The sequence below is a fragment of the Cololabis saira genome, chromosome 20 (genome assembly GCF_033807715.1).
Source record: "Cololabis saira isolate AMF1-May2022 chromosome 20, fColSai1.1, whole genome shotgun sequence".
In the NCBI taxonomy this organism is placed as follows: Eukaryota; Metazoa; Chordata; class Actinopteri; order Beloniformes; family Belonidae; genus Cololabis; species Cololabis saira.
Window position 1 is genome coordinate 16406233 of NC_084606.1, and position 12493 is coordinate 16418725.

At 40.1% G+C, this 12493-nt stretch overlaps 1 protein-coding gene across 2 annotated transcripts in view; it reads right to left on the reverse strand.

The window, feature by feature from the left end:
- Nucleotides 1-12493, reverse strand: part of LOC133420611 (calsequestrin-1-like) — a 50626-nt gene that overhangs the window by 6586 nt on the left and 31547 nt on the right. Inside the window, exons 2-3 of one of the 2 annotated variants that reach the window (XM_061710347.1) lie at nucleotides 4648-4680; nucleotides 248-341 (exon numbers count right to left, since the gene is read on the reverse strand). In XM_061710347.1, the coding sequence (XP_061566331.1) occupies nucleotides 248-341; nucleotides 4648-4680 (127 nt within the window). The remainder of the gene's footprint in view (nucleotides 1-247; nucleotides 342-4647; nucleotides 4681-12493) is intronic. The other variant, XM_061710348.1, reaches the window with a different exon arrangement.

The following is a 12493-nucleotide window of genomic DNA, read 5'->3' on the forward strand; positions in this document are numbered from 1 at the left end:
TTGAACACCTTTCTTAAATAAACAATTTAATTCAATGATTACCTTTCCCCTTTTAGCTTCAGTTATTTGATATAATAAAAGTTGTTCAGAAAAGATTGTTTGGGACAAATTATTCCACCCCTTTATTAACATAAATGTTGATGACAGAAATGGTGAAACTCTTGAAAACAGGAGGAAAAACCTTGAGAGAACTTTAGCAAGTATAATTAGGGGGTATTTTCATGATCTATGTTTCTGTCATTCTTACCCAGCTTCTTGGCAACAGCGGAACCCTTCTTTTGATCCACCAGGCCAAAGCCAATGTCCTCGTCATCAAATTCGTCCAGAACTTGGGCTGCGAGCTAGACGGAGTGACAGAGACACAGACAGGTGGGGGAGTCGGGGCGAGAGGCAAATAAGTGACGGCTGCTTTTAATACCACGACAGCTGATTCATCACTGATTGACATTTACACTTCCAAATACCAGAAACGCCATGAAAACATACTTTCAGTTTCATTTACTCTTGCAAACCCTCCATGTTCATGTCAAGGCCTGGAAGGTTATACTGTAGCAGCGAAGTGCTGCCTTGCACTTTCTAAATCTGAGTGAAACCAAAGCCAACAATCGACAAGCCTCATAGCGGACATGGGAGGAAGACGGACAGCGGGGCTTCCAGAAGAACAAGAGGGGCAGAACTTGAGCCAACTATGTCACTGGGAGGAAGCGCTGCAACAGGTGTGGTGGGACGTAGAGGAGCTCACGCCCTGCAAATGTAGGGATGCAGCACGCATGCGTACAGCACATATCTCCCACTACGAACATACAGACTTACAGACACCACGTCTCTTCACACACAGCGATTTACTGTCACAGATATGTAGTGTTTTCCATTTTCTCTCTTATTGTTGCTTGTTCACATGATTCAACAATTGCAGGATGTAAAATCACGATTGCCTCCTTAAATGTTAAGGTCGCGCTTTGCATGAAGCGAGTCAAAAGCAGTATGAGGTTGCAAAGCGGCATTGCAAAAATGGATTCATACTGTAAGCAATCAAATGCTCGGCAGCGCAAATAGCTCTATCCTATTAATAGTATTTTAGTATGTCATGTGTTGCTCTTTGCAGATACTCTTTAATGCCATCCATTCTTTTGGACTCTGCCGAATGATACCCGACTGCTAAATACAAATAAATACAATTAGATCACCACCATGAAGCAGGAAACAGGAAAGGTTCAATTTACAGTGCTGTGAAACTGTGAAACACTAAGGGCCTGAAGGTTTGCGTGCGTAAAAACGTGTGCAAACTTGACAGCACCCGCAAACCAATGTGCGAGCTGATCTACTAACGGCGTGCAAAGACGACTGCGTCTCTGAAATCCGCAGAATAGCGCACGCTATTCATTTAGTACTTTTGCCCTGATGAATAATCAATATGGGGCGTAACCCCCAGAGAGCGCTAAATATTGGGAGGGGAAAATGCAAATAGGTTAATTTACCACACGCAATGAGATTTACCAAGCCTGAAAGTAATTGCGGGGATTGTGATTGCGTCTGTATTTAATACGTTCGAAAGGAAGGTGCTAATCTCCACATGCAAAAGGAGAAATATTTTAGTTGAATGTTAAATCGAGTATTATTCAGCAAAAGGTTGCCACAGGAGGCACATTAATTTTTTTATTTGTGATAATAAATAAATCACGTGTTTTCATGGAGAAAAAAGTGTTTCTCATTGTGCGCCTATACTTGTTCTGCAGTTGTCATACCCCGGTGTTGTGCCGTATTCAGCACCCCTGCCGTGAAAAGCACCCCCTCGTCTGACAAAAATTATATTCTCATTCCGTGTTCTGTTCATGTTCTGTTGTCCATGTTCTGTTTAGCGTCCAGTTTTGTGTTAATGATTCATGTTTAAATGCGCTCATTGATTCCACAATAGTCATACTTTCCCACAATCACAGTCACAGATAACAAAAATCGGGTAAATGGTTATTGATGTCATTAATTAATAGCCTGCTTACTGTGTTGTCTTCCATAATATTTGTAAATATATATAATATAAACTCCTAAGTATGTGTTTGTGTGAGTGTGTATATATACATATATTGAAGTGTCAGTGTGTTGTTTTTTTTCTTGGTCTACTTATCATTGAATATACGAGGGGGTGCTTTTCACAGCAGGGGTGCTGAATACAACAATTTGCCTCTTCCACTAATATCTGTAACTCCAACTCGTCAAATTTCATTTTGCGCTTGCGACTATCCTGCTTTCCATCCAGACTCTCCATGGCAAAAGACACGCAACACCTCATTTAAATACTGAGGTTTGCACCTGTTATCAATTGCGCACGCGATCTTAGTTGATCACCCGCAAAACACACAACAACAGCACGCGCAAACTTTTTCAGTGCACACGCAATTTAGTACTCTTTATTTAGGATCTTAGTAAATCAGGCCCTAAGACGGGCCACTACTGTATCCACCTTAGCTTATGTACATCATTATGTGGGGTTACTGGTGAAAATATCCTCCCACTAAATGGGACGCCCTTGAAGAAGGCTTGCAACCTCGAGTAAAACACGATAAAATTCGTGCCGGCGGTCGCCTTTTATGCAAATAGCTACGGAAGCCGTGTGGCCTACGAGCACCATTTCCGCAGCATATCTGGGGAAATAGCTTCAATATGATCCAACAGTTTTTTACAGCAAGTAGCCACAGTGCCGGTTAGCATGTGTAGCGTTCTGTTCACATGGAGTTAGCGATATATTGTACACGTGAGGTAGGGTTGCCACCTTTCAGAAATAGAAATAAGGGACGCCCTGATTTCAGCAGCGCAGGAGCCAAAAAAAAGCCCCAAAACTTCTAAACTGAATAAAAATGTGTTTATTTTATATGAAAAAACTAAATGCTTTGATTTAAAGTTTAAAGTGCTTTAATAGCATTGAACTTGCATGACTGTACAGACAGACAACCATATAGCAACTGAAATATCCTCCTATGCTACGTATGTCCACATCAGCCCAGATGTAATATAGCCTACAGGTGAAGAATATGGTGTAAAAGTTAATTTATTTCAATAATTCAACTAGAATATGGTGTAAAAGTTAATTTATTTCAATAATTCAACTAGAATATGGTGTAAAAGTTAATTTATTTCAATAATTCAACTAGAATATGGTGTAAAAGTTAATTTATTTCAATAATTCAACTAGAATATGGTGTAAAAGTTAATTTATTGCAATAATTCAACTAGAATATGGTGTAAAAGTTAATTTATTTCAATAATTCAACTAGAATATGGTGTAAAAGTTAATTTATTTCAATAATTCAACTAGAATATGGTGTAGAAGTTAACTTATTTCAATAATTCAACTAGAATATGGTGTAAAAGTTAACTTATTTCAATAATTCAACTAGAATATGGTGTAAAAGTTAACTTATTTCAATAATTCAACTAGAATATGGTGTAAAAGTTAATTTATTTCAATAATTCAACTAGAATATGGTGTAAAAGTTAATTTATTTCAATAATTCAACTAGAATATGGTGTAAAAGTTAACTTATTTCAATAATTCAACTAGAATATGGTGTAAAAGTTAACTTATTTCAATAATTCAACTAGAATATGGTGTAAAAGTTAATTTATTTCAATAATTCAACTAGAATATGGTGTAAAAGTTAATGAAAATACGGTACAAATCGTGTCCCGTATTAGTTCAATACGGGACGCAACATTTTTTTCTCAAATAAAGGACAATTCCGTATTTTACGGGACGGGTGGCAACCCTAATCCTACGTACAGTAGGCTTTTCTTTAGATAAACACAATACTGAACCATACTGAACCATTTGCACATTTAAAGCCCAAGCACACTGTGCCCAAGCAGAGCACTTCTAATCCAGACGGGGCCTCCACAGGTCCGGTGGGTGGGGGGCCCCTAGAGTACCGGTAGCTGCTCATAAGTGGTGGAACTGGGACTGGGACATAATGTTTGAAACAGTAGGGCAGATTTCTTTTTTTCCACTTCTCTATGACGCATGCCCTCCTTCCTGTGTGGATATGAACTTCAAATATGCTTGGATGTAAAGGAATAAAAAAAAGACTCAAAAGATCAGTTTTTTCTAATGTTCACTTTAAAAAGAACCCCCGAATATGGTTTACAGTCGTAATAAATTATCTTCTGTTCTAACATTCTCAGCATTATATTTGGCAAATGTGCAGAATCCAAACATTTCAGCAATTTAATACGGAAAACCTTGTTGTATGCTGTTTTAATCCTATTTTATTTTGACAAATACTTGTTCACTTCCACCCACATGACCACAATCAATGTGCTTTGTATGTGATGGATGATGCGTTTTTGTTATCATGGCGATGAATTCATGAATGAGTGGAGAATTGAAGAATGGATGAGCATGTTAGGAAGGGATTAATAGATTAGAAGAGCGCCTCTCAAACAGCTAAACGGGCACAGCCCAAGCAGCAGTTCAGTCTTCCATTGGTCTGCCATGGAGGTTGCTACGTCATGTAATTTTTCATTTCTTTTTAGACTAAACTGCAGTCAAGCAATGGAAGAAGTGGAACGATGAGCAGATACTGCAGCAGCAGGACGACCCGTATTTCACAGCCCAGCTTTGAAACACCTGACACCAAGAGGCAGACCTGGACGTACCTGAACGATAAACGCTGCTTCTCTTGTGATCGACTGCAAGAAGAGGTAACGCTTTAGGGGAAAGCACAGTAGCCAAAGCCTACAAAGCCTTATAGCAAAATGAGGCTTTCACAAACATTTCAAAATAAATAAATTGTATTCAAAATTTAGTCAGACCATTTAAAGAATTGTTTTTATCATCAAAAGAAAATTCTGGTTTTTGACATTAATTTCAGAGATGATAGAATCACTTTAATCTCATATAAATGTGGAGTTTGGTTATCAAATCGGGATTAAAAAGGTCTGTTACAACCAAAAACGTAATGACGGCCAATAACGTAATAACTGCCAATAATGTAATAATTTTGGCCATTTCAAATGTAATAAAGCCAATAGTGTAATAATGTGCCAATAATGTAATAAAACTTTTGAGTCAATAATGTAATAACTTTTTGCCGATAATGTAATATTTTTTAATACCAGGCCAATAACGTAATAACCAGCCAATAATGTAATGCCTTATTACATTATCGGCAAAAAGTTATTACGTTATTGGCTCAAAAGTTTTATTACATTATTGGCACATTATTACACTATTGGCTTTATTATATTTGAAATGGCCAAAATTATTACGTTATTGGCAGTTATTACGTTATTGGCCATTATTACGTTTTTGGTTGTAACAAGGTCTAAAACACACGGCTGTTCTACGTATCACAAAACACAAGATCTTTAACAAGAAAACATCACAAAATATATAACAGCGGTATGTTCTTGTGTTTTGTAAATCATTGTTCAATGTTGCACCTCAGAGCCAACATGGAGTCAAAATCAATATCCCCAACTCAAGACATAAATGAAACACTTCATTTTCTTTACAGTGCAGCGTGTGTGATCATTCTAGGCTGTACTTTTCTCTTCAAACACGCGCTTTATGCTCTGACAACGGTGGCCAGTTTGAGGGGGTGGAGCCAGCCCGCCCACTCAACTCCACCCTCCTCTTCTACAGGGTGTGCCTCTGTTTAATCAGCATCGCAGCTTTGTGCAGCTTTGTGCAGCTTTGTGCAGCAGATGCAGCGTCACGAGAGATAAAGATGGACTGCACACACACGCACGCACGCACACACACACACACACACACACACACACACACAAAACAGCAATCCAACAGTAAACTAACTTGCCAGATTCACATATTTATATATATTTATGATCTAAAACCTCAGCTGGGATGGAGGCAAGCGCGTGCACGTCGGCCAGTGTGGCTGCTAAGCAAAGCAGGGATGAACAGAAAAGCGTGTGGAGGAGCAGGGAAGAGCCATGAGGTAAATATGGGAGCAGAAACTGAAGGAAAAAAGAGCCGCCAATGCCGATGAATGTAAGACGACGCCTGACAATTAGTTTAACTCTCGCATCCCACACCTCTTCATCATTTCCCACAATCCCCTCTTCTCTGGGCCTCTGTTTGGGTCTCTTTTGAAATACTTTTCCTGAGTTCAGTGGAGCCAAGTGAGGGTCTAGCAGCGCGATCGCTTGGCTCCTCGACTACATGTCCGCTCGCCGTCGGTCCGTCAGGTGACCGGGATGAGGCCGAGTGTCGTGGTGGGCTGTCAAAGATGCGCTCTGGCTTTCTGCTCCTCCTGGTCGTGTCCTTGAGCGATGAGCTGGACGAGACCACCGAAGGAGCCACATTTGTGCTGATAAACACTGGCTGCCTGCTGCTTACTTCATGCTTGTTGGACAGGATATTGGTCCGGAGTAACAAGTGGGCACTAAACATGTTTGACGAGAGGAGGTTTATAGATTTATTGCGGTGTCAAGGAAAAGTGAGCATTTTTCTTTATTTCTTGAATGCAGATGCATTTGGCTCCTCAGACTGATTCTCGTAGAATCATACTTTCACTGTTTTCCCAAGATGCCGCCGTGTTGTTTTATGGAGGAACAGTTAATGAAACGTCACACGACCCTTTTATGAAGGGGCTGGTTTTCTGATTTGTGCGTCTGCAGCGGAAGCACCCTAGTCTTTTATTCTTCTCAGATCTGCTTCTCACACGCAGCAGTGACACAGCGAACTGATTGTTCTGGAGGTTCAGATGAAAGTAAAGAGGAAGATAATGAAATGTACTGCACGGCTAAAGAGTGTCGCCTCTCATAGGGCCGTGTCTGTGTGGCGTTTGCGCGTCCGTCCTGCCTCACTCCCGCTCCCAGGAGCTTGTATGGGCTGGATGCAGGTACAGGAAAGGGAACAAGCACTTTTTACTGGGTTTAAATGGAAATAAATGCAAACAGTGAAGAAAATGAACTCATAATAGCTGCTGCAGCTTCAGCTAAAACACGTTCAACAATTCTCTCTCATTTGGTTTAGAAAAGATCAGATAATCAAGAGTATAATTAATCCACTGCTGCTGCTCTGTGTGTCTGTGTGTGTGTGTGTGTGGTTGTGTGTGTGTATTATCCCAGGTTGAAAGTGATGACTAAATGCTATGAGGTCATTATAAGATGGAGGTTTGACGGATACAGAATGATGGAGAAAGCCTGAGGCTTCAAATGGCAGCACGAAGGGTCGGTGCATCAAGCCCTCATCACTCTGGTCATCGATCCCCAGCAAAGAAACCAAGGCCAGTATCTTAGTCTGGGATACTTCAGGAACTGCACTAGGGATGGGCGGTATGGACTAAAAAATGTATCACGATAATTTCTGGCATTTATCCCGATAACGATAAAAAAGACGATAAAAAAAACAATTCAACTCCACCTTTGTAACTATAAATCTATCACCACATTCAGTCTTTGGAGCCCCCAAAACACTGCTCTAAAAGAATACTAAATGCTACTAAACTACACCAATTAAATTGAATTAATAAAAACCAATTAAATGAGTCCACCTGTACTGCAAAACTGTAATGACTCAGATCCGCCATGTTTGTTACACAAAAACCTCATCAACGGGAATCTTTCTTTCTTTCTTTCTTTCTTTCTTTCTTTCTTTCTTTCTTTCTTTCTTTCTTTCTTTCTTTCTTTCTTTCTTTCTTTCTTTCTTTCTTTCTTTCTTTCTTTCACGTACGTTGTGCGTGGATTTAACACAGAACCATAAATCAGCTTAACACAAAAACGTCATCAACGGGAATTTATCGTTTTTACCGCAAGATGACAAATTCTTACCGTGGGGAATTTTTTTTACGGTATATCGTGAACGGTAAAATATCGCCCATTCCTAAACTGCACCAAAGTTTAATTAGTGTTTGCCCAGTAAATGTTTGCTAAAAAGCGTTTTCACCTACGTAGAATACCCAGAATTCCTGAGTAATCTGTACACATTTACTAAAAAAGTCCAACACAAAGTGTAAAGTGTATAAAAACATACATATTCAGTCAAAAAGAACTAAGACGTGAAGATAACATGCTTGTTAGCCATCTGAGCACTGAAGCGTTGTTTCCATCGAGGTGTCAGTTCTGTGAAGGTGGTGATTCACACATTCGTGTGTGCATCACCTCATCATGCAAGTCCCTCAGGGAGAGCCGAGACGGCACAAGCACGCGCTCGGTCGCTCCGGACTACCGACCAGCTGCAGAAAAAACCCTCCGCTGTCGTCATCTCTGTACAGGTGCAGTACGATCGGTATGTAGAGCAGTATTTCATCTCTCTATTCTACACCATAAATACATTAAGGTGGAAAAGATATACAAATCAGTTGAGATCATTTATATATGTTTTGTTGTAAAAGAGTTAATATAAATGTGGCAACTGCTTTAAAAGGCTTTCTTGTCCCTAGTGATGCTGGCGTCTTGCGATCTGTGTAAGTAGAGGTTTCACTGGCTTTACCCCCCGAGCCAGACGCTAAATTAATAATTGCTGCCGAAACGTCACAACGCTGGACGTTACATAACACGGCGGCGGGGTGGCCATGAAAGATTTAGACCAGGGATCGGCAACCCGTGGCTCCAGAGCCACAGAGCTCTTTAGCGCCGCCCTAGTGGCTCCTGGAGCTTTTTCAAAAATGTTTGACCTTTTTTTTTCTTCTTTTTTTTCCTATTTGTCTTTTCTTTTTTTCTTCTCTTTTTCTTTTTTCCATTTTTTCTCTTTTTTTCTATTTTTCTCTTTTTTTCTTTCCCTTTTTTTCTTTTTCTTTTTTCTTTTTTTTCTTTTTTATCTTCTTTTTCCTTTTTTTATTTTTCTTCTTTTTTTCCCTTTTTTCTTCCTGTTTCCTTTCCTTTTTAATCTTACATTTCAACTTTTTTCTCAACATTTCAACTTTTTTCTCAACATTTCGACTTTTTTCTCAAGAAGGTACTTCAATATTAATCTTGACATTTCGACTTTTTCTCAAAATTTTGACTTTTTTCTCGACATTTCGACTTTTTTCTCGAAGTGCATAATGAATAAAAAAAATCTTCCCCCAGTTATAACTAATATAAAAACATGCAGCATGTGCTGCCTTCATTCTAAGGCTGATACAAGACTTTTCATTTTTTGACATATTTGTTTTTTGTGTTTTTGGTCCAATATGGCTCTTTCAACATTTTGGGTTGCCGACCCCTGATTTAGACACTACAGTCACTAAAACGCACGCCGCCACTCCTTGTGCTGCCGGAGACAATCCAGGCGGAGAGAAAATCTTCTAAGATGCTCTCCTCGCAGGAGAAAATCCCGATAAAGCTGAACTTCTCCGTTTGTCGCGACGCGGCATGTTTCCAGAGGAGAGGCGAGGACCTGCAGGGACAGACTTTCTGAAAACTCACAGGCACAGCAGATTATCAGCAACTTCTAGCTGTGGGGGCAAAGCGCCTGAGACCATCTGTGAGTGAGTCACTCGGGCAGCAAGAAGCCGTCTTCTCCTCCGAACTCTTGTACTTATGAAGCCTGCAGGTGGCCAGAACAATGTCTGTCATCTAAACTGGTGGGACGTGTCTCATGAGAGGAGCCCTTGTCTCCAAATAATCCTATCGCTATATATACTGTAAATGCACTGTTTGTTCCTTCAGATCAGTGCATGCGTATCCTCCTGATCCTACATGATAATGTTAGTTCAGTTATATTCAAGCTTGTTCTGATTATCATTCTTTGCATATTTCTTAAATTGTATTAAATATTCAGGAAATAGCTCATTTTAAAAGATTGAAGCCCGATCTGGACGAAGCGCTGAGTACATGGATGAAATCATCACATTAGCTGCTGTCAGGCTTTAATGACAGCAGGATTTAATATACTCTTTATGTATTACAGTGAATAAATGTTTTATGACATATGGGAACCACTACTGATGATGTAGCTTAGAAATCTAGCGCCAGCAAAGTTACATTCGCTTTGGAGGAACTTCTACCGAGCTAATTAAAGCGGCACTATGTAACTTTTCCACCTTAATATCATATTTCCAGAGTCATTGTGATGGTACATCAACTTCCAACAGGTTTAATGAAACCTTTGTCATGGTCTGAGGGAGTCTGTATCACCTTCACTGGCACTATGTAACTTTGAGGAGCATGGTAGGAACCCTGCCACACTAAGAAACGACAAATCTTTACAGCTTTGACTGCTTTACGGCATACGTCACTTCCCCCTCCTTCCTGGTTCGTAATCGAGACGAAAATGGGCGGGGCTTGGAGCGCAGCTCCGCAGAAGCTGGTAACCCAAAACACGGGTTTATTAAACCACAAACAAACACTCACAGATCGAGGTCGGATCATTCAAACGGGTTTTATTCCCCACTTCTCCAGCTAAACGCAGTTGTTGGCCAGCTCTCTGCGGTGCTATTAATTTTGTTGAGGAAAAAATATTAACTATTTGATTTGTAGCTGCAGAGGAAAAAAATAATCTCACGAGGAAAAAAAAATATTGCTCACGCCTCGGAGCCTCTTCAAAGCAGTCAAAAAAAAAGAAAAGAAAAGTAAGAGTAATACAAAACATGTACTGTATGTTGTACTATTATACTAATTTATTGAAACACATGGTGAGTCAAACATTTACCAAAGCAGCTGCCAAACACTCCTAAACAAGGTAGCCGGAGACGGTGGTTGTGCAGAACTGCGGCAGTAAATCCCTTATAAAGAGTGGCGCTCCGACGAGGAGCTCCATTCTTTAGTAGGGATTTCATATGGATCCAGACCGTTAATAATCATTATTTTCTCCATAAACTGCTCCCTGGCTTCCTTGTTTAAGGTATCCCGGTAAATTCCAGTTCCTTTCCAGCAGTTTAACATCTTTTTTTTTGCGTTCCGTCTGTTCACTTGGTGAAACAGAAAAGCGTCCCGTCTTCTCTCAAAACAAATGCACGCGACGGGACAGGATCTTTCCGGCAGTACGCGCTGGTGCTCATGGGAAACGTAGTGTTCTTTCTGGTAAAGCACTACCGCTTTTGTCCAAAAGATGCCGCCAAACTCAGAAAAGCTGAAAGTTACGTTGTGCTGCTTTAAGTAAGGCCAAAAGATCAGGGGGAGCCAATCAAATCAGCCCATCTCTGTCATGATTAGGAGGGATTAACATGAGCACTACAGGTGAGGTTGTAATCTGGATGTAAACGGTGTAGATTAGCAGTTGTTGGAAAAAGGCTTCCAACAACTGACTTATGATACTGAAAATACCGACTTATTTGTTAAAATTGAGGAAAAGATGGCACTCAAACCTTTGCATGGTACAGTAGGTATAATTGCTATTTTGCTTAATTTACTCTTCCACACAACACACCTTGTCATTGATTTGCTTCCTTTGCTCCGAATACGTCGCCTTGTTCGTTGCTTTGATAAGCGCTGATCAAGGGCAGTCGTTGGAGCCTCCCCTTGGTTGGGGGGTCCGTGTTGGAGACCCCACATCTTTCTAGATGTGGATCTGGTCTATCAGGCTACGATGATCATCTCACCAATAACCTGCTCGTTGTCACCAGTTTAAAAAAAAGCTATACATTTTGACTGTGTTTATCTGTCTGGGAGAAGTAAATACTTGTTTAACTCCTTTTTTTCTGAGTTTAGTTGATACCTGTTTATGGTTTGACCTCCTTTTTAGTGTCCGACCGATCAGCCTTTTTTTCGATTATTTCGATCACCGATTAGGGGGAAATCAAAAAGGCCGATAGCCGATATCAGCCGATACGATTATTACCCTTTTTTACCTTTTTGGGAGGAAACAAATTTCAATACAAGAATTCATTTAAATGAATGGTGAGCAATTTATTGCTTTAACTAGGAAGGACAGCAATATTCACTTCGCACGGCTCACACATCAAAAGTGCAAATTATGGAACATCAAACAAAACAAGCAGCATTTCAGTTATTAAAAATAACATTAAGTGAATTTTCTCTTTACATAAAATAAAAAAGCTGCCTATAAAAAATAACAAATTAAGAAGAATAACAGCCTCAATTTTAGAACAGTCAGGCACAATACTCCCAATTCCCAGACCCAAACCACAGCAAGTGCCAACTTGGAGGTAGTAACAGTAAGCTAACTTTAAAAAAACTTTAAAAAACTTTAAAAAAAATCGAATTTATTTATTATTTATTTTCGATTTTTTTTTGGGGGGGCCGATACCGGGGGGCCGATACCGATTAATAATAAAATTATGAATATCAGCCGTGGCCGATTATCGGTCGCCCACTACTCCTTTTACTTTCTTTGGTCCTGTGTCTTTTCATCCCCACAAGCATTTGCATGCAGGGCAGTTGAGATGGTAAAATGTAAGAAGGTTTGACCTGTAGCGTTAATGTGCATCCACATGTATGCTCGGTGGACACCACTATGAACAAGGTGAATGAAGAGGTTCAATTACCGAGCCGCCGGTGCAGTACGTGTCCTTGCGCGTCCTGGTGTAAAACTCCATCTGCTATCTTTATTCAGCTGGAACCTTTAGGGGAATGAACTGGTAGGTCCAGGTCT